We start from the raw sequence: 22,062 nt of genomic DNA, 5'->3' as shown, positions 1-22,062 counted from the left end.
GCTGTGCTAAACATTGTACGCCGGAATCCTTCACAAATTTGGAGCAATATCAGGCGAAGTTGGCATCGAAGCTCGGGAAAAGCGCCATTCCAACAATCAGAGACTTGCCTGCAATTGAAACGGTAAGACTGTGTTTTTATTGCTCTACTGTGTGTAACAAACAGCAGCTAACTGCTAATGCGGCTATTGTATGCTATTGCGTCTGTCACTAGACAAATAAACGAAAGACTCGAGGTGAAGTAATTATTTATGTTCCCTGTAAACGATTTTTGACTGCATTATAATGATTTCTTAATTCAGAATATGATCAAGATTGCGTAGGTGGATGTGTTCGGGGAATTTGCCAGTTAATAGTAACATTTAAAGCCCCTTAAATGAACGAAATGACTCGAAAAAAGATTTGTTCATTTTGATGAAGGAGATCGAACAAGAGTCAATAGACACTGGTGGCTGGTGTTGCCAGATTGGGTGTTTTTCCGCTACATATTAAGGCCGGTTTACGGTGGGTTTTAGGTGGGTTTTCGCCTGGAAGGCTTTATAGAAATCTGGCATCCTACTGAACGAAGTTAAACTGAGAGAGCGTGGCGTTCACAGACACCAGAATGAACGAGTTCACAGTAACGTTCATCAGGCAGTAATGCGGTACGTTCAGTTCACGTTCGCCCAAAATATGAACGAGTTCATGAACTATCTTTCAATGAACGCGTTCAGGCACAACACTGGCGGGAGTATTAGCTTCGAGGTAAACATGGGGAATGGCTGCTAACGTTACTTTGCAAAAAACAAATGACTGAGATCATTATGAATTCGGCTATTGTTGTATATTGATTGCCTAACGCTTGTACACTGGCCGGGAAGCCGGTCGCGGCCAGGTCGGGTTCATTCATAACTTGCGCCATGATGTCATTTTGGAATGATATGCTAAAGCGTTACCTGCGGTGTCAACCCCCCTCCTTCCTGCAACCAATCAACGCGCCCCTCATTTGCATTATTAAAATGACCGTCCACGACAGCCAAAATATCGCATCAGATCTCGCGAGACAATAATGCCTTCAGAAATAAGGGTCTGAGGAGCTCTGTGTTTATTTTTTTTCCACTTTTCTTTTTTAGAAGGGCCTGAAAGACTATAATACAGCAGTAGGTATCCAAGGTAATACTAGGTTATGACTCCTTTAATAAAATGACTGCTGGTTTGTCTAGATAAGACTCTTATTCCTCGGCTGGATCGTGTCGAGACTTTGAAGCTGCACTGAAACTCACATCTGGACCTTCAACCCCATTGAAGACACTCTATGGAGAAAATCCTGGAACGTTTTCCTCAAAAACCTTCATTTCTTTTCGACTGAAGAAAGAAAGACATGAATATCTTGGATGACGTGCGGAAGAGTAAATTATCAGGAAGTTTTAATTCTGAAGTGTATTACTCCTTTAAGCCATAACCAACTGTGTTTACTTGGATACTTGCTGAGACGGGTATTTATGACATTTTTTGTGTGAAATAGTCCATTCAAGCGCAAGAAGACGCGAAACAGAGCTTGATGCAGTATTTGTGCACTAGCTAATTGATTTCTCTTTTGCGTCTTCTTACACTGGAATATTTAAATTGGCAAGGCTTAAACTTTCGTGATAATGCAGCACTGGTCCGTCAACTGTCCCGAGTATCAATCACGTTTGTTTACGTTCATGTTCTCACAATATTGCATTGTTAGAATTCATAAAAAGCAGTGCTATTAATCGCAATTAAAATCCAAAATAAAAGTTTGTGTTTACATTATATATGTGTATGTACTGTGTATAATTATTTTGTATATATAAATACACACACATGCATGTATACATTTCAGAAAAATTTGTTAAATATTAATATTTTATATATAAATAACAAATTTTTCCTAAATATATACATGCATGTGTGTGTATTGTGTATAGCCTATATTAATATTAATGTATAATATAAATTATGTATAAATATATACATTATATACATGCATATGTGGTGTGTTTTTATATATACAACATAATTATACACAGTACACATATATTATGTAAACACAAACTTTTATTTTAGATGCGATTAATCGTTGTCCAGCCCTAATAAAAAGTTACCGACCAACAGGCGATTGACACCGTTTCACAAACCCAATTTTTACTCTAATTTGACGCTTGACGAGTGTTGATTTTAGGCCCTGCATATCTACTTGAGAAATGTAATTTATTTTGTGTTTTTTGATTTTGGGGTCCCTGGGAATGCATAAACTGCTCAAATGTATGCCTTGAATACAATGCATGTCACTTTGCATGAATGTAAACGGCGGTTCTGTGAGCTTCACGATGTTGTTGGTGTGTGTCACAGGTGCTCCTGTAGTCATGTCTTTCCCTCACTTTCATCTGGGTGATGAGAAGTACGCCAATGCCATCGAGGGTATTTCTCCTGTCCACGAGCAACATCAGACCTTTCTGGATCTGAACCCTGTAAGCGAAACACCAGCTGATCCACCATCAGCCTGCAGACCCACTCAACGTTCAGACACTTTAAACAGATTCTCGATTCAATTCAAATTGAGTAGCATTAAAAACACAGACAGCTGCAGAAATATTAGGCTTATCTTTATACTGTTTACATTCACTTAATTTTTTCAGCTATAAAGCTATAAAATGCTTGATTCAATTTTACAATTTAGGAAGTGTTCTGTTGTCAGTCAGATACAGTATGAGTTTAGTGCTGTCAAATCGATTAATCGTGATTAATCGCATATAACATATAAGGTTGTGTGTGTGTGTGTGTGTGTGTGTGTGTGTGAGTGTATACATATATATAGTATTTAAAATTTTTTAGATGCGATCAATCACGATTTTTATTAACGTTCACAAAAACATTTTTTATACACCGTTCATGGAGTGTTTTTCCTCAAACATTTCAGTTGGATGTTCCTTTTTTAAATGTTGCTACTTGTTTCGGAATATTCCGAAAACATTCAAACGTAACATTCCCATAATGTTTGAAGAATAATACAATGGAATGTTCCCTAAGCATTCACATATTAACCAACATTTGGAGATGTAACTTTTTCATAACTTAATGGGAACATTAGCATAACGTTCCTAGAACAGATTTTTGCTAGCGGGGAAGGAAGCAAAGCAAGAAGGATTCGCGTACCTTCTGTTCATAGCATTTTAGGCGAAATATGGGCATGGGAGAGCAGTACTCTACCACTTCACCCATCCACCCACCCACCCACTTGACACTTTAAAATATACAGTATTTACATATATTTCTTTTGTGTATGGGTTCTGTTCATAGTATTTTAGGCGAAATATGACCGAGTATTTGTACTATTTCATCAAATATAATTGTAGTACGTTTATGAGAATCATGATATGTGAATGCTTGGCTAAAGAGATGCGTCTTTATCAGGAAGGCTATTCCAGAGTTAAGGAGCCAAATGTAGAAAACGCTCACTTTCGTCATCTGTGCCTCTTTCTAGGATGTATTTTTTCCTGTGTAATTAGTTTGTCAACTGCAATCTGACTCAGATCTTGACTTCTCCTGTGTTAGACTATGGGAGTGCCTGTTCGTGCCATGAAAAGAGCCCAGATCAACATTCATCTCGACAGAGTAACCGGCTTTCCGTGAGTGATGTTTTCCTGTCTGATATATTTAATCACGGCGTTCTGATAAACAGGCGTGAGTGTTTATATAGTTTTATGGCTGTTTTATGGTCGTTTGTCTCTGTTTCCTCAGTATGACCAAGAATCTCAACAACACTATCTTCCCCATTGTGTTTCTGAATGAGGTGAGAGTTGGTGGGATGATTTAATCAGCCATTACAGTTGAATATCGTATTGAATGTGTGTTTGCATGATTTGTTTTGCAGTCGGTGGTGATTGATGACGCTTCGGCCGCGAGGATTCAGAAACTGCTGCTGGACGTGACTTTAGTCTCTCATTTTCCTCTAATCATCATCGCTTTGGGAGTCATCCTGCTCTTAGTTTCCATCATCCTCGCCATACGCTTCTATCAAAACAAGGTAATGAAGTGTTGAAAGCAGTAGAAGCAGTGGTATTTCCCCAGATTATTCTTCACTTTCCCACCAAATCATTGGCTGTCAGTGCGGTTCACACGAACTAAAGCATATTTCGTTAACTTTTAAAGCTTGGAAGGGTTCAATTTCAGCAGATGTTTTTTACCATCATCACTGTCCCCGTCAGAGCTCATTTGGCTCATATTCGCCATCTCAACATCTTCTCAAAACTATCATTTTCAGCACCTTCAAAATCAATATTTTGATCACTGACAGCTTCTTCACCAGATCCACCATCAGTGACACTAATATTTGATTGTGATAAAATACTTGTTCTGCTGTAAATCGCTGAGCCATTTCAAGTTTTGCTGATATATTCATTTGCTTAATATCTGCGGTAATTATGAGTGAAACATCATGCCATTCATGTGTATCAGACATCGCCACCTTGAGGAATAAAGGTGAATTGCACTTATTGAATCATCAGAGATTCAATTATTGTTGTGCAGAAGAAAAAATACACTATTACATACCTCGGGTCAACAGCGACCCTATAAACTTTTTACAGAAAACATGATATTTGTAAGCCGATAACCGATAATTTTTTATATTTTAAAACCGATAACCGATAATTCTTTGTTTGAAAGCCGATAACCAATAATTCTTTATATTTGTAAGCTGATAACCGAATTTTTTTTATATTTTAAAACCGATAACCGATAATTCTTTGTTTGAAAGCCGATAACTGATAATTCTTTACATTTGTAAGCCGATAACCGATATATTGGCCGATAAATCCAAATCCAGATTCTTATATAATTTTTGAGAGCCTGATTACAAAAACAAAAGTCTCACCATTAAAATCCATGTCCCAAGAATACAATTATAATGTTCTCATTATAATTATATATAGCCTATATGACAGACTTAAATGTAGTGGAGCTGAGGTTTCATCCAGACTCTGCTGTTGTTCAGACTGTGGTTTATGTGACTCTGTGGTTTATGTGATGCTGTTTCCTGTCATAACTCAATCAGAAGTTACTAACCACCACATCCTGCTCTCCAGAATCAATTCACTAACCTTGTATCAATGCTATACTAATAGCATCTGCTAATTCAGGCCTGTTTCACACATCTGTGGCGCATATTCTTTTCTGCAAAAATATCACATGAGAATTGTGTCACATGCTGAACTCCTCTTGCTCAAACAGTAGATCAATTGACAAAAATATGTTTTAAGAACGTTTTGCTAACATTCCCATTAAAATGGGATTTCTGAATGTTCAATACATGCAGTTTTTAAAATGTTTTTGTGAACGTTTAGGGGACATTCCATTGTATCATTCTTCAAAAATTATGGGACCGTTACTTTTCTCTGAAAATTCCGAAACAAAGTAACATTTAAATAACGTTGTACAAACATCCAGTGAGCGTTCCATGAACAATGTATGAATTATGTTTTGTGAACATTATTAAAGACCAGCTAACTTTAATGGACATTCTATTAACGTTACTGGAAGAACGTTTGTTTATAACTTTGTTTATAACGTTCAAAGAACGTTTTCTGTTAGCTGGGAAAGTCATGGGTTTGATCTCGAGGAAATGCATGAAATTATCAAATGTAAAGATTCTTGGAATAAAAGCGTTTAAAAAACATTAGACAACGTTCAAATAAAACGTTTAAGTAAGTTCCATGAACGTTGTATAATTTTTGAATGTTTAAGGGTTTTTGAATGATTGTAATGAATGATTATTATCATTGATTATCAGCTGTCGTGGGCAGCGACAGTAGCTGCATTTACATGGACACTTATAATCGGATTGACGGCTCAATCGGACTAAAAAACCTTCATGTAAACACCTTAATCGATCCGATTGAGCTCGATCCGAATGAAATTTCGATCGGATTGAAAGAGGTGGTTTATCCCTTTTGTAATCCAATCGAGAGAACATGTAAACACTTGATCGGATTGAAAACCTAAACTGAAAGGACTGCGCATGTGCAATGACGTTAAATAGCGTAATGACGTATGACGTTCGGAACGAGCTGTTCTTCCTGTTGAATAAAGTGTCTAAGTTTCCCGTCATTCTAAAATTCTCATTTCACTCGCACGTCTGTGAAGTGAAGCTGGACAACGTCCCACCAGTGCTTGTTTTGGATTCTCATCCACAGACGTCTGGTTTTGGCCGCGGGGAGGGGCATTTTTACTGCGTGATCAATAAGCAGCACGGCAAAACGGTTAATATTGTTAGGGGTTAATAGTTTTGGACCCAAGGACCAGATGTTAGAAAGAAGACCCACAGTCAGAATTATAAAAAATTGAAGAAAAGTTTTACTGAAAATAGTTTGCAGTTTCATCAGCAGAAGTCAGCTTCAAGACTCACAGGAGTTCGTAGGCCGCCCCGCTTTCAGTTACAAAGATCACAGCAGTTATACCATTTCCAAGGTCTAAGCTACGTCATTGCTTACAGGCTGAATGATTCTGATTGGCTAAGAAATTGATAAACATAGTAATTTTCCACACATATACAGATAGACTGAAGCATATCTCCATAGACTATGCAACTGACACTCAGACCCTGAAGTCAGGCACGTCGTGACCTTCCAGGTCGCAGATTTGGGTTGCTGGGTGCCAGGATGTCTCGAACAACAATGCCAGTGGTTCCTTAACCTGTAAGCAAGAAGACTAACACACACACCGACACACATCTTTTCCAAGGTTGGATTTGGCCAGGCTCTAACTATAAACAGGAGTCTTGTCTCAAAACATCAAGATAACAAGTTCTTTCTCTCAGGATAGGACACTTTAGTCTAAATGGAAAATATAGGCTTTAACAAAGAAATGGTCCCTTAAACTATTGGCTTCAATGACCCCTATGTGTTTTAACACGTTGAAGACCTTTCTCAAACACAAAACCAGTCCCTATTTCATTTCTGGAAGCTAAATAAATCTTAAATAGGCAAGCATTGTTACTGCATTCAGATATTAAATACAGACATTAAAGAATACAAGAAAATAACATTTCAGTAATCACACTGGTAACTTCTATAACAAAGTAAAATCTCCAGAGAAGTCATTCAACTCATTTGATATTTAGAAGGAAAAATATTGATTAATTCCTTGACTATAATCACTCATTACATATACATTGAAGCAGCAGTGGATTCCAATCCACCCCCTTCAATATGCTCTAAATTATGACCAGAGACGAATTAATATTACGTCTGCTGTTTAAAACAAATAAAGAACCAATATAGGAGAATATTTATGCGCGAACAGCGGGAAACTCTGTATATTCATGCAGTGTGCGCATGTCAGAACATTAGATCCGATTTGAAACTTGTGACATATAAACGTGCACATCAACCCGATTACTTTATTTATCATTCAAGTAAACACCTTGTTCGGATTCATCAATCGTATTGATTTCATTCCGATTGTGTCCATGTAAACGTAGCTAGTGACACCTGGAGGGGCGTGATTGGGAGGAACGGCCCCCCTGATCTGAACCCGAGCGGTGTTCTGTTATTGGACTTCTGTGCTAGTTACAGCTTGTCCATAACGAACACCATGTTCAAGCATAAGGGTGTCCATCAGTGCACGTGGCACCAGGACACCCTAGGCCGGAGGTCAATGATCGACTTTGTGGTCGTTTCATCTGACCTGAGGCCGTATGTCTTGGACACTCGGGTGAAGAGAGGGGCGGAGCTTTCAACTGATCACCACCTGGTGGTGAGTTGGATCCGATGGCGAGAGAGGAAGCTGGACAGACTCGGCAGACCCAGGCGTACTGTGAGGGTCTGTTGGGAACCTTCGACTGGGTTCCGAGGGAGTCTGGAGATATTGAGTCCGAGTGGACCATGTTCTCCACCTCTATTGTTGACGTGGTCGCTCCGAGCTGCTGCCCCCGCGACGCGGCCCCGGATAAGCGTAAGAAGATGGATGGATGGATGTTTGTTTGTTTGCCGGTCAAACTGAGCTTAATGGGTTTTAATACAATGCACTAAGAATGACATTATGAAAATAGTAGATAATAACCATAGCAAAGAGATCAAATCAGTATTATATTATAATGAAATTATGACATATTCAACAATACATATAAGAACATATAACTATTTGTGTAGAACATGGACAGGATCTAGTCCTCTCCTGAGTCAGACTCATAAGCGAGTGTATGAATATGTACATGCATTATTAATGTAAATACTCAGATGTGTGAAACAGGCTTAACTTACTTCAGCTTGAACTGAATCTCCTCCAGTCTGGTTAATCACATGATCCTTTCAACTGGTTTAAGGACTAAAACATGCTGTACTCGAGGAATATGTTGGCCAAGTGTTTGTGTTTGTCACGAACTGCTCAGAGACACAAAGTAGGAGATCCAAATGCAGCTTTATTGGCTGGGGCAATCCAGTGGCGTAATCCAAAGTACAGACTAGGGTCATACACAGGCAGGTAGTCAAAACAACAAAACAAACAAAACAGGCAGGGACCAGAGGCAAGAGAGTAATCCAGGGACCAGAGGCAAGAGAGTAATCCAGGGAACAGGGCAAGATATCAAAAACCAAGAAACAAGAAAACCAGGGAAACGCTCAGAAATGCAGTGTAACACTTAACAAGACTTCGCGGTGAGTGAATGAATGAACAAGGTATAAATAGACTGAGACTAACAGGGTGATGGGACACAGGTGAATGCAATCAGTGATAATGAGGTACAGGTGAATGTGATGAGTGTTCAGAGATAATGAGTCCGGTCAGTGAGTATGGGAATTGTAGTCTGAGAGTGAACGTGAGTGTCTGATGTGGAGTGCCCTCTGGTGGCTCTCAAGGGCACTCCAGCTGGTGACCATTACATAGCCCCCCCTTTAAGGAGCGGATTCCAGACGCTCCTAAATTGTCCAGGAGGGTGGTGGAGCGGAGGCGGACCCGGGGGCGGGATGGAGGGCCAGGCCCGTGTAGCGGAAGAGGACCTGAAGACTCCGGCAGGGCGGAAGGCCAGGGCGGAGCAGGCTGTGCAGGCGACCAGGGCGGATCAGGCTGTGCAGGCGGCCAGGGCGGAGCAGGCTGTGCAGGCGGCCAGGGCGGAGCAGGCGGCCAGGGCGGAGCAGGCTGTTCAGGCGGCCAGGGCGGAGCAGGCTGTGCAGGCGGCCGGGGCGGAGCAGGTTGAGCAGGCGGCCAGGGCGGAGCAGGCTGTGCAGGCGGCCGGGGCGAAGACGACCCTTCAGGCGGCCGGGGCGGAGACGACCCTTCAGGCGGATCCAACGGTTCAGGAACATGAACGGGCTCTAGAACAGGAACAGACACCGGCTCAGGGACAGGAACAGACACCGGCTCAGGGACAGGAACAGACACTGGCTCAGGGACAGGAAAAGACACCGGCTCAGGGACAGGAACAGACACCGGCTCAGGGACAGGAACAGACACCGGCTCAGGAACAGACCCCGGCTCAGGAACAGACACCGGCTCAGTGGCGGCCATCTTTTCCGAAGACACTGGCTCGGTGGAGACCATCTTGTCCCGAGACACTGGCTCGGCGGTGGCCATCTTGTCCGAAGACACAGGCGTGGTTTCAGCCATCTTGTCCGAAGACACAGGCGTGGTTTCAGCCATCTTGTCCGAAGACACAGGCGTGGAGTCGGCCATCTTGTCCGAAGACACAGGCGTGGAGTCGGCCATCTTGTCCGAAGACACAGGCGTGGAGTCGGCCATCTTGTCCGAAGACACAGGCGTGGAGTCGGCCATCTTGTCCGAAGACACAGGCGTGGAGTCGGCCATCTTGTCCGAAGACACAGGCGAGGATTCGGCCATCTTGTCCGAAGACACAGGCGTAGAGTCGGCCATCTTGTCCGAAGACACAGGCGCAGAAAGAGGAAGAGGAACAGATTCAGGCTCAGTATTCGGATCAGATTCAGTCTCGGCGGGACGAGACTCTTGACGGGCGAACGTGACGTGAAGCTCAGTCTCAGGATCGGCTGACGTGACGTGAAGCTCAGTCTCTGGATCGGCAGAAGTGACGTGAAGCTCAGTCTCTGGATCGGCAGAAGTGACGTGAAGCTCAGTCTCTGGATCAGGATCAGCGCGCTCTGAGCTTGACGGGACCAGCGTCAGCGAGGGCTTTGAGCTGGATAGGACCAGCGGCGAAGAGGACTTTGAGCTGGACAGGACCAGCGATGAAGAGGGCTCTGAACTGAACGGAACCAGCGGCGAAGAGGGCTCTGTGCTGGACGGAACCAGCGATGAAGAGGGCTCTGAGCTGGGCAGGACCAGCGGCGAAGAGGGCTCTGAGCTGGACGGAACCAGCGGTGAAGAGGGCTCTGAGCTGGACGGGACCAGCGGTGAAGAGGGCTCTGAGCTGGACGGAACCAGCGGTGAAGAGGGCTCTGAGCTGGACGGGACCAGCGGTGAAGACTCTAGCTTGGCGAGCATGTCGCTTGCTGTCTCAGGGGCGGCGGGCATGACGCATACTGCCTTGGCTTCGGCAGATCTGGCGTGAAGTGCGGGCTCGGCTGGACTGGCGTGAAGCTCTGGCTCGGCAGACGTGACGTGAAGCTCTGGCTCGGCAGACGTGACGTGAAGCTTTGGCTCAGGAGATACTGTGGGTTCACGGAGCTCTTCCTCTACCCCGCCCACAGTAAACGATGAGCCACTCAACAAAAGGGCCAGATTAATATACTGCTCTAAAGTCCCGTGAGGATCATGCCAGGGCATGAATGAACTGAGCGGTTCAGATAGTCCTCCACGAAAAAATATCATTAGGCACTCTGTGGTCATTGAGGTAAGATGTGCCAGTTCAATAAACTCTTCGACATACCTCTCAATCGAACGATTCCCCTGACGGAGACGCAGGATTTGTGCACCTGTGTCCATGGTTGGCATGGCTGCTGGATCTTTGTGTGGCGAAGTCTTCTGTCACGAACTGCTCAGAGACACAAAGTAGGAGATCCAAATGCAGCTTTATTGGCTGGGTCAATCCAGTGGCGTAATCCAAAGTACAGGCTAGGGTCATACACAGGCAGGTAGTCAAAACAACAAAACAAACAAAACAGGCAGGGACCAGAGGCAAGAGAGTAATCCAGGGACCAGAGGCAAGAGAGTAATCCAGGGAACAGGGCAAGATATCAAAAACCAAGAAACAAGAAAACCAGGGAAACGCTCAGAAATGCAGTGTAACACTTAACAAGACTTCGCGGTGAGTGAATGAATGAACAAGGTATAAATAGACTGAGACTAACAGGGTGATGGGACACAGGTGAATGCAATCAGTGATAATGAGGTACAGGTGAATGTGATGAGTGTTCAGAGATAATGAGTCCGGTCAGTGAGTATGGGAATTGTAGTCTGAGAGTGAACGTGAGTGTCTGATGTGGAGTGCCCTCTGGTGGCTCTCAAGGGCACTCCAGCTGGTGACCATTACAGTGTTCTTGACCTTGCATTGTTTGTTTTAGACTGATAACACACACTCACGTAACGTACTAAACAATCGTTGTGTTTTCTTTCTTATTTTTAGCCATCCGCAAAGAAAGACACAACACAACACGCATTCACACACTGATTCTTCCTCAGGACTGAAGCCGTTAGGAACCAGGCATCTTGAAGAACGACTGAAGAGTGTCTCTGCACACACACACACACACACACACACACACACACACACACACACACACACACACACACACTCTTCAGGGTCATTCAGCATCTGTTTAGTTACATATTTAAACACTGAGCAACACTGAAGCTGCTGTAAGTGATTTTTGGAGGATCACTCCTCTCGTGTGTCACTATGTGAGCTGTGGAGCACAAACACATTTAGGCCTAAATTTAAGGTTTATCTATTTAATTTGAATATCAAATTTACATTTGATGCCATACGTCGAGTGACGTGGCGTCGGTGCTGTCTCAGGTTGGACAAAACCTTTCTAACCAGCATGCACTGCTGTTTGACAGAGGGCGTGTATGTATCTTTTAGTGGGCGGGGTTTATCACAGAGAGGGTGTGTGTATCTTTTAGTGGGCGGGGTTTATCACAGAGAGGGTGTGTGTATCTTTTAGTGGGCGGGGTTTATCACAGAGAGGGTGTGTGTATCTTTTAGTGGGCGGGGTTTATCACAGAGAGGGCGTGTATGTATCTTTTAGTGGGCGGGGTTTATCACAGAGAGGGTGTGTGTATCTTTTAGTGGGCGGGGTTTATCACAGAGAGGGTGTGTATCTTTTAGTGGCCGGGGTTTATCACAGAGAAGGGCGTGTGTATCTTTTAGTGGGTGGGGTTTATCACAGAGAGGGCGTGTGTATCTTTTAGTGGGTGGGATTTATCACAGAGAGGGCGTGTGTATCTTTTAGTGGGCGGGGTTTATCACAGAGAGGGTGTGTATCTTTTAGTGGGCGGGGTTTATCACAGAGAAGGGCGTGTGTATCTTTTAGTGGGTGGGGTTTATCACAGAGGGCTTGTGTATCTTTTAGTGGGTGGGGTTTATCACAGAGAGGGTGTGTGTATCTTTTAGTGGGTGGGGTTTATCACAGAGGGCGTGTGTATCTTTTAGTGGGTGAGGTTTATCACAGAGAGGGTGTGTGTATCTTTTAGTGGGCGGGGTTTATCACAGGGCGTGTGTATCTTTTAGTGGGCGGGGTTTATCACAGAGAGGGTGTGTGTATCTTTTAGTGGGCGGGGTTTATCACAGAGAGGGTGTGTATCTTTTAGTGGGCGGGGTTTATCACAGAGAAGGGCGTGTGTATCTTTTAGTGGGTGGGGTTTATCACAGAGGGCTTGTGTATCTTTTAGTGGGTGGGGTTTATCACAGAGAGGGTGTGTGTATCTTTTAGTGGGTGGGGTTTATCACAGAGGGCGTGTGTATCTTTTAGTGGGTGAGGTTTATCACAGAGAGGGTGTGTGTATCTTTTAGTGGGCGGGGTTTATCACAGAGGGCGTGTGTATCTTTTAGTGGGCGGGGTTTATCACAGAGAGGGTGTGTGTATCTTTTAGTGGGCGGGGTTTATCACAGAGAGGGTGTGTATCTTTTAGTGGGCGGGGTTTATCACAGAGAAGGGCGTGTGTATCTTTTAGTGGGTGGGGTTTATCACAGAGGGCTTGTGTATCTTTTAGTGGGTGGGGTTTATCACAGAGAGGGTGTGTGTATCTTTTAGTGGGTGGGGTTTATCACAGAGGGCGTGTGTATCTTTTAGTGGGTGAGGTTTATCACAGAGAGGGTGTGTGTATCTTTTAGTGGGTGGGGTTTATCACAGAGGGTGTGTGTATCTTTTAGTGGGTGAGGTTTACCACGGAGAGGGTGTGTGTATCTTTTAGTGGGTGGGGTTTATCACAGGCGGCGTGTGTCTCTGTCAGTGGGAGGGTGTGTGTGTGTGTTTTTGAGATGGTCACTGGTTTCAATCTCTGAGCCATTTTATTTGAGTTTTATAATTTCTTTCTTGTCATTATACCGATGTGCCAAACATGAAAAAAATGCACTTGATGAATTTGATTCACTTGGACGTCAATGGAAAAATCACACAGTGAAATTTCATATTTGATCCCGAGTTCAAATGATAGTGTCTGTATCCGAGCTGAGACTGAATCTTTGAGCTTCAGTGTGAATGTAATGTGCTTTAAATGCATTTTGTGTCTTTCCAGCCTTTCAGGTGTTAAATGATGCAGATCTTGCCTTCATCAGTGTATAAACTATAAAACTTTGATCGATGAACACAGACTGTTTATTGTCTTCTGCATCTGTCCAGCTGTTAGATTTCTATATTCAGACTGCACAAATAATTGTACAGTTTTGTATATAAATGACGCCTTTTTCCTGTGGATTTATAAGAAAATACAATTAAAAAGACTTTCTGAAAGGCATGTTTTGTATTTTATTTTGTACTCATGTGTTTGTATAATAACTCCTTTTCTGAATCTGTAACACAGTCTCACCCCTTCTGATTATACTTACACACTGACATTAATAGTAACCTAAAAATTACATCTTAAATATTATTTAACCACTGTATAAACCTAAACAGGTCAATTTATATGAACAAAACTAATTTCAGGAGCTAAATTGGGTAAAATGAGCTCTTTAAGGTACCAGATTACCACTTTTTATAGAGTACTTGAGACTGCAAATATGGCGGCTGTTATGATAAACTACAGTGCTTGTTACTTATAAGTTGCTTTGGATAAAAAATTAAATGTAAATGTATGTAATGCAAATGTATCTATGGAAGCCATCACAATAAGAAAAAAAAAAAGCATGCCTTTGTAAATAAATTATGACATAAAAAGTCCAAACTATGATGTACAAGGACGAATTTGACACAAAATTGAAATTTACAAAATGTCAGTGACAGTCATTTCCACTTTTTATCTCATAATTATGACATTTTGTGTCACATTTGTTCCATATGTCTCCCAGATACCTAAAATAAAAATGCTAGATTTCGTTGGAAACACTGTATAATGACATGATATATCCACATCAGCCAAAGATGATAAAAAAGTTGCAATTATCTTGCCAATGATAATGAAAAAGGTACACAGTGCAAATTAATTCAACGTTTTATTATATATTAGCTCATGTAGTGCCTTTATGGACCCCAAATTATTAAAATCTGTGGCGAAGTATTTTTGATTAAATGCAATACATTTTCTCATAATGTATTCTCTCGTTATTTCATCTGACTCCAAAACGAAAAGGTTTTAATGATATCTGTGCATCATTAAATGTGAGTGAATGTTTGACTATTTTTTAACTTTTGAAAAATAATGTCAAAGTCAGTTAAAATAATCAAATGTAGCAATTTGTTATGTCAGGTAAATGCATCATGCCAATTTCATAATCAGTTCAAAGATAATCAATACAATAACATTGAATGCTCTAGTCTAGAATAAAGAGAGATGTGAACCTAACATTAAAATACATGATGCTAAGAGTTTTGGTCACTCTTAGCATCATGGGCCAACTTGAGTTACAAAAAGGCACAGAGTCCTTTACTGCATTTCATTATATAGACAGAAGAAATGTAGATTAGGGGTCGAGCTAGCCTCTGTTTTGTTTGACAATACTTTGAACGTCAACAAGAAGTGACGTCACCCAACATCGCTTAGAGCACCTCTAAGACAAACCATCAGGGGTGGCTGGCCAATAGAGGGCGCTAGGGGCGCTAATCAATCAATGATTCAATGGTTCATTCATAATACAGCCACTTGCTTCGTTACTGTATGAATGAATGACTCGATGACTCACTAATAAAGACCATGACTTGCCGCCACCTATTGGCAAATTTAATATGTAAAATGTAATGATGTAATAATATTTAAAAGGATCGTTTTTACATATTACGTTTTTACCATCATTGCATATTTCTCTATTTCATTTTTTTTTATTTAAAGCATTATTTATTTTATAAAAGTATTTGTAAAGGTAAAAAATGCACGGGCAAATATTGTCCCTTATTGAAAAAGCTGCAGAGAGGGGGTATGCAGAACGGTGTTAAAATCCTGTGGGGGAATAACACTCTAAAGTTTGAGAACCATTGGGTTAATAGAACAAAATAAACATCAACGCACAATACACACACCAAGGGCAGAAAGTAATATATAGAGGTCACTTGCAAAGTTAGGTTAAAGAACAAAGAGGGATTCAAGCTAATAACATCAATAACCAGGTAGAATTTACAGACTGTAAGCTGAAGAGTAATATTCATAGAAAAATGTGTTTTTGAAGGAGAGAAGGGTGGATGCTTGACGGATGTCTTGAGGAAGAGCATTCCACAACCTGGTAGCCACAACGCTAAAAGACCTGACTCCCATGGTTACCAAACTATTGAAACTGACTTAATATGGCACAGCCCTACCTAATATTTTTCACCAGCCGCCACTGCAAACCATGTGTAAGTTCATAAGTCGACAGCATTGCTGAGTATTTCCTCCTTAAAACTGCAGTGAACCAAAGACAGTCTCAAAAACACGCTTTGAAATCGCTGGTGTTTCTGACGTCACAAACTACCTTGTAACCAATCAGATCAACCTGTGATCGTCAACGAGTGGATCTCTGAGCTACTGTGAGTGAGTGGAGGCGGTGCTCATTTGCATATTCATAGAACACAACGAAGAAGTCAAAACCTGCCAACAATGAAGGAGGAAATGATATCAGTGCGACTCGAATTAAAAAGCAGAGCATCCCACTTCACGTAATGTCACTGCGTCACACAACAAATCCTGTAGGAAAGGTCAAACAGGACTTAAGAGAGGGAGACTTGGAGGACATTAAAAATGTGAATGAAGTACTGTATATTGAGTGTTTCTTCATGGGTCAGTTCTTAAAGTAATGTTCTGGGTTCTATGAAAGCCCATTTCCACCACAAAAGGAAAACTGTGCATTGGTAAATCTTAATTATGACATACTAAGTAATAATTATCACAACAAAAAGTCAAAATTGTGACAAAAATTCGAAATTATGCCGTATTATTCATAACTATGGCATATTAAGTCAATTTTGACTTTTTATCTCGAAATTCTGAAACGAAAAGTAGAAATTATGACATAGTAATTCAATTATGAGATCAAATAATGAGATAAAACTAGAAATTATTACTTTCTATGCCATAATGACCTTTTAAGTCATAATTTTGACTTTTTGTTTTATAATTACACCGTAGTTGTATGTCATAATTACGATTACCAAATAATATTTTTTCTTATGTAGCAGAAATAGCAGACTTCCATAGGTTTCAGCATAAGGTTACTCAAAAAAAAAAAAAAAAAAAAAAAAAAATTCAGGAGGCTAATTGTTTTACTCACCCTGTGTTGCTCTTGTCTAAAGCCATGGATGACCTTCGTTCTTTTTTTCTGAACACAAAATAACAAAACTTATAAAGATGTCCCTCTCACTCTTATGGCATTGAACACAAAAAGTTTTACAGAAAATATGCAAAAGTCATGGCGTATATTTAGACATACAATAGGTTTCTTGTATACAAACAATACCGGATGCGCGCGCATCCAAGGGGCAAAACCGCTATCTGTTATTCCGAGTTCTGTAAAAGAACATTGTAATTAACGTAGATTTCGCATTGTTTGTAAATTCTTGTTGACTCAAAAATAAACTGTAATTTCAGAGTTGGATCTGTATGTTTGTCTTTTATTTGCATATTAATACAACATTATGTAAGCCTTTCACAGAATCACATGTAGTAACTTCATAGAAATGTAGGCTATTTCCTAGACTGATGACTAGTAGTCACAAACGTGAGGAAACTCTTCAGTATGTTCAAGAAAAATTCCACCAAATATTTTTTTCTGAAACAAGCATTCAGTTCAATCACAGCAGAACATGCGCACGTCATTGAGGGCCGTGTCGTCTCCGACTCCCTGCGGTTGCTCCACCATCGTCTCGATGCCACAGATTCCTTTTCCTCTGCACGGCTCGCTCCAGTCGCCCCAAGTGCCCCATGACATCCCAGATCCCTGCAGTTGTTCTGCATTTCCACTGCAGTTGAACCTGGTGAAAATTCAGCAAGACTACAGTGTCAGTCCTGTTTGGACAGATGCTGTTCTGTTTACGCTTGTTAAGTTTTGAGAGTGACAACCAGAACTGTCCTTTGAGACAACTGTCCAGTCCACTGTTAAAGTCCCCCTGTAATCAATAATTGTATCCCTTAAAACTCATATTTAATCAAAATGACATATTTAAACGTTTTTTCCTTGAAAAAAAATTTCTTCATGCCTTAAAATATCTTGAATGTTACTCGACACCCTTGCTTCATATAGTATATGCGGTTCTATGAATATGCAAATGAGCCCTGCCTCCACTCACTCAGCTCAGAGATCCACTGGTTGACGATCACACGTTGATCTGATTGGTTACAAGGTAGTTTGTGACGTCAGAAACACCAGCGATTTCAAAGCGTGTTTTTGAGACTGTCTTTGGTTCACTGCAGTTTTAAGGAGAAAATACTCAGCAATGGTGTCGACTTATGAACTTACACATGCTTTGTCTTAAAGCATATTAAAAACACCACATAGACACATAAACAACATTAAAAGCATGGATTTTCACCACAGGGGGACTTTAATAATAAAGGTTCTTTATTGGTATCCATGGTTCCATGAAAAACCTTTGAATATCATTGGAACCTTTCCATTGCAGAGAAGGTTATTTATAGTGGAGGAAAAAACTGTTGGCAGAAAAGTTCTTTTGAGAACCCATAATGGTTCTTCTTCTGCATCGCTACGAAAAACTGCTTTTGGACCCTTTATTTAGGCTACTTGTAGTGTATTTTGTTGTTAAATAACTCTTGGTCACTTGATATCTGTGCCAGATGAGCCTCATGCAGTGACATGTTTATGCAGCTTGTTATGGAATGCTGTTATGATTTCAAAATAAGTTTTAAATTAAAATAAAATCATCACCTGATATTGTTTGCGGCCGTGTCGTCCCAGGTCCCTTGATAGGGTTCCACTCTCAGCTGAAAAGATGTCAGTAATCCTTTCGAGCACCATTTTAAATCTGACCATTTACCCCAGCTGAGGAAAGAACGTGATAAGGAACATTAATGATTTAACCAGTTATCTGTGAGATTATAGGGGTCCTACACTTTTTTCCATGTTCTGCTGTGTGTAATGTTGCTGTTTGAGAATGAAAAAGTAGGCAAAGGGAGTTATTTACAGTTAACTTTTACAGTTCCTCCTGAACCAAAACAATGAGCTTATGCTGCCACGCCATAACTACCGTAATTACGAGATGGCAACCCATGATGTTCTCCCTGGAGCGGTTCACTTCCTCAGACTAATGGCTTTTTATGTCAACACTATCAACGCTGAAAGGGATCTGCAGCAGTCAGGCTGTAGAGCTAGAGGTCTGTAAGTTGTTTACGTTCATTATTATTGTAATGTTATTAGGGCTGTGAATTCAACGATTCAATTAGATATTGCGTGATTCGCATTGCATCCTCACTTTTCAATATTACTGCACATGCCTACATTTTCATCAGTGAATAAAAGTAGTCAGATATAAACTCCCTTTTTATTTTATATGCTCCAAGAAAGTACACTTCCTACATCCACAAAACATCAAACACAACTTTAAGTCTGAACACAGCAGACAACAGGACTATTTAGATGAAACACTGTAAATACTAAAAACGCATGAAACTGTCAAGTGTACTTAAGCTACAATAACGCTCACACACACTCGAATGCACACATACTCGCACTTGACTCGAGCACTCACACACACTCACACGTACATGCACCCATGCAGCCTCGCAAACACACACTTGCACTTGACTCGCGCACACAGACACTCAGACATTACATGTACACACACGCATGTAGCCTCGCACACACACTCGCACGCACACGCACACGCACTCGACTCGCGCACACACACACTCGAACGTACATGCACGCATGCAGCCTCGAACACACTCGCATGCACACACTCGCACTCGCACTTGACTCGCGCACACACACACTCAGACATTACATGTACACACATGCATGTAGCCTTGCACACACACTCGCACACACACACACTCGACTCGCGCACACACACTCGAACGTACATGCACGCATGGAGCCTCGAACACACTCGCATGCACACACTCGCACTCGACTCGCGCACACACACACTCAGACATTACATGTACATACACGCATGTAGCCTTGCACACACACTCGCACTCGACTCGAGCACACACACAAACTAGAACGTACATGCACGCATGCAGCCTCGAACACACTCGCATGCACACACTCACGCACGCACACTCGCACTTGACTCGCGCACACACACACACTCGCACGTACACGCATGCAGCCTCACACGCACGCTCCATTTTATGCTAGTGCGAGAATGTGACGAATAACGTCAGAGAAATGTCAATAGGCTATGATCGATTATGGTCTATTACTGCATTGATGAGAATCGTCCACATCACGATGCAATGATTAATTTCAACTCTCTTTAATGTTATGTGCTTTTAACATGAGGTAATTTAACGCCATCTCTCGTCTCCTGACAGTTGCTAACTTGCTATTGCTAGCCTCTCTGAAATTGCCTACCCTACCTTTAAGGTGGAAGCTTAGTGAGGTGGAAGTGATGTGAATCAAGTATTATTAAGCTTTTTACTTGTGCCGACTGTATTTAGGCTTCAAAGTTCATGAAAGGTGTGTTCAATTTTGAAGATTATCATGATGAATAAAACATTAGAAGTGACGGATTTAAAGCGATCCACATTGGCAGCAACATGGCCGGCAATACTCTCTATATAGGCAGCTCCTTAGGTTTTGCTACAGCTTCTCTGTATTACGTCCAGTTCAAACGCGTCACCTTCCTACGTCGGATTGAACTGTGGCGTAGTCCTCATACGGGCCTGATGAGCTTTTGGACGGGTCGATGCAGTGAAGGCGAATCCCATTGAGCGCTGTGTTATCACCAATCAGCAGAGATTCCCACATGCCTGCCACCTTCAGGAAAACACCAGTTTAGAGCAGTGCTATTAACTTAAACTAAAACAGAAACTAATTAAACTGACTAAAATACACAACATGTAAACGAAAATATAAAGACTTTAAATAATAATAAATACTATATTTTAGATACTAAATTAACTTTGGTTTAGAGCTGGGCGATAGAATATTTTACATAGGGCGTCATTATAAATTATTTGCTATTTATAATGTATGTATGTGGGTAAAGTTGGCTATATGTAAAGTATAATAGTTGTCAGTTGAAGTGAGTAAATCATTTTGCGCTTACAGTGTTTGTGTGTCAATTACGCATTTTGGTCGTATCACAAAATGCAGTTGAACACATGAGAACTTAATTAAAAGTCACGGCAAAATACAAAATGCATATTGTATACACTGCAAAATAATTATCTAAACATTCGCAATTCAAGATCCATTTAATGGAGAAGCAAAATGACTGAAGAAAAAAAGTCTTAAATAAGTTAAAATTAACTTTTTAAATTAAATTAAATTAAAATTATGCTTAATATCAAGAACTAAAATCTGCCAGTGTGAAAAATAATCTATTTTTCCTTTGAATTAAGATATTTTTCTGACCCCATTGACAGATGTTTTTTTCTCGCTTAATTTTGATACTTTTTTCAGAAAACAAGACTTAACATCTTGCGTCTCTAGTAAATGCATCTTGACGAAGACAAAAATACTGAAGAAGATTTTTTTTTAAATTTTGCAGTGTAACATCTTTATCAAGAAAGGCTACTTTGGCATTTAGTATTGGTTAACATTAACATTAACCCGTTGTCTGCATGACCTAGATAAGATTGCATCAGCCAAAAGACAAATTCATTTTGATAACATCATAATAATTACCTTTAAGCGCAATAATCATCCAGGGATTAAGGAAAGTAAATAGAGTCCGTTTTGTTTTACCAGCACAAAGTTTTAACCACTTAACCTCACATAGTGGTGATAGTTACTGACCTTAAGACTAAACCCTGCGACGTACATTCCAGTCGGGCATATTTCCTTCTGCCCCCACGTGCCCCATCTCATCCCGTTATGGACCCTCAGCACTGATCTGACGGGTCTTCTAGCGGAGCGCTCGAAGCGTCTCTCTGTGCTCACGTACGGCCCGAAAACAGCCAGCAGAGAAATCAACGTCAGGGGAAGAATTCTGGACATGTTTGAGGGCCGTCCTGATGTCTTCTGCTGGAGCCCAGAGCAGATGTGTGTGTGTGTGTGTGTGTGTGTGTGTGTGTGTTGGTTCCTCTGTGAAGCTCACTGTGGGACATTGACTTGATCCAAGTCCAACCTGCAAAGCAAATAGAACATCTCTCCTAAACGTTATCAATGTAAATACAGTCAGAATATAAACTGATCCATGGCTCAAGACATTCGATTTTATCAATGGTAGGCTATGCCAGACTATTTGTGGAGCAGGAATACTGAACTCATTATTCCAGTAAGTGCATGTAAACAATGAGAAGATCAGGTCAAATAACGCTGAGACAACAATTATCTATAAAAGCTTAGTTAATTTAAAATGGTTTTCAGGTAAAAGCGTTCAGCGCACATACAAACA

General features: G+C 41.2%; 2 protein-coding genes across 2 annotated transcripts in view; one reads left to right on the top strand and one right to left on the bottom strand.

The window, feature by feature from the left end:
• Positions 1-11,579, top strand: part of LOC307144751 (lysosome membrane protein 2-like) — a gene marked incomplete at its 3' end in the record, with an annotated part of 40,967 nt that extends 29,388 nt beyond the window's left edge. The window contains exons 8-12 of the mRNA XM_079847312.1: positions 2,354-2,472; positions 3,557-3,630; positions 3,743-3,794; positions 3,876-4,028; positions 11,535-11,579. Of these exons, the coding sequence (XP_079703438.1) occupies positions 2,354-2,472; positions 3,557-3,630; positions 3,743-3,794; positions 3,876-4,028; positions 11,535-11,579 (443 nt within the window). The remainder of the gene's footprint in view (positions 1-2,353; positions 2,473-3,556; positions 3,631-3,742; positions 3,795-3,875; positions 4,029-11,534) is intronic.
• Positions 11,580-16,935: 5,356 nt separating this feature from the next.
• Positions 16,936-21,844, bottom strand: vmo1b (vitelline membrane outer layer 1 homolog b). The gene is made up of 4 exons (XM_079846668.1): positions 21,462-21,844; positions 20,341-20,477; positions 18,420-18,533; positions 16,936-17,508 (listed from the first exon to the last, which is right to left on the bottom strand). The coding sequence occupies exons 1-4, from the start codon at positions 21,660-21,662 to the stop codon at positions 17,325-17,327; spliced, it is 636 nt and encodes a 211-aa protein (XP_079702794.1). The 5' UTR covers positions 21,663-21,844; the 3' UTR covers positions 16,936-17,324.
• Between the last annotated feature and the right edge of the window lie 218 nt (positions 21,845-22,062).

The sequence above is a fragment of the Squalius cephalus genome (genome assembly GCF_949319135.1).
Source record: "Squalius cephalus genome assembly, chromosome: 17".
NCBI lineage: Eukaryota > Metazoa > Chordata > Actinopteri > Cypriniformes > Leuciscidae > Squalius > Squalius cephalus.
Note: the sequence above shows the minus strand (reverse complement) of the source record. Positions and strands in the feature narration are given on the sequence as shown.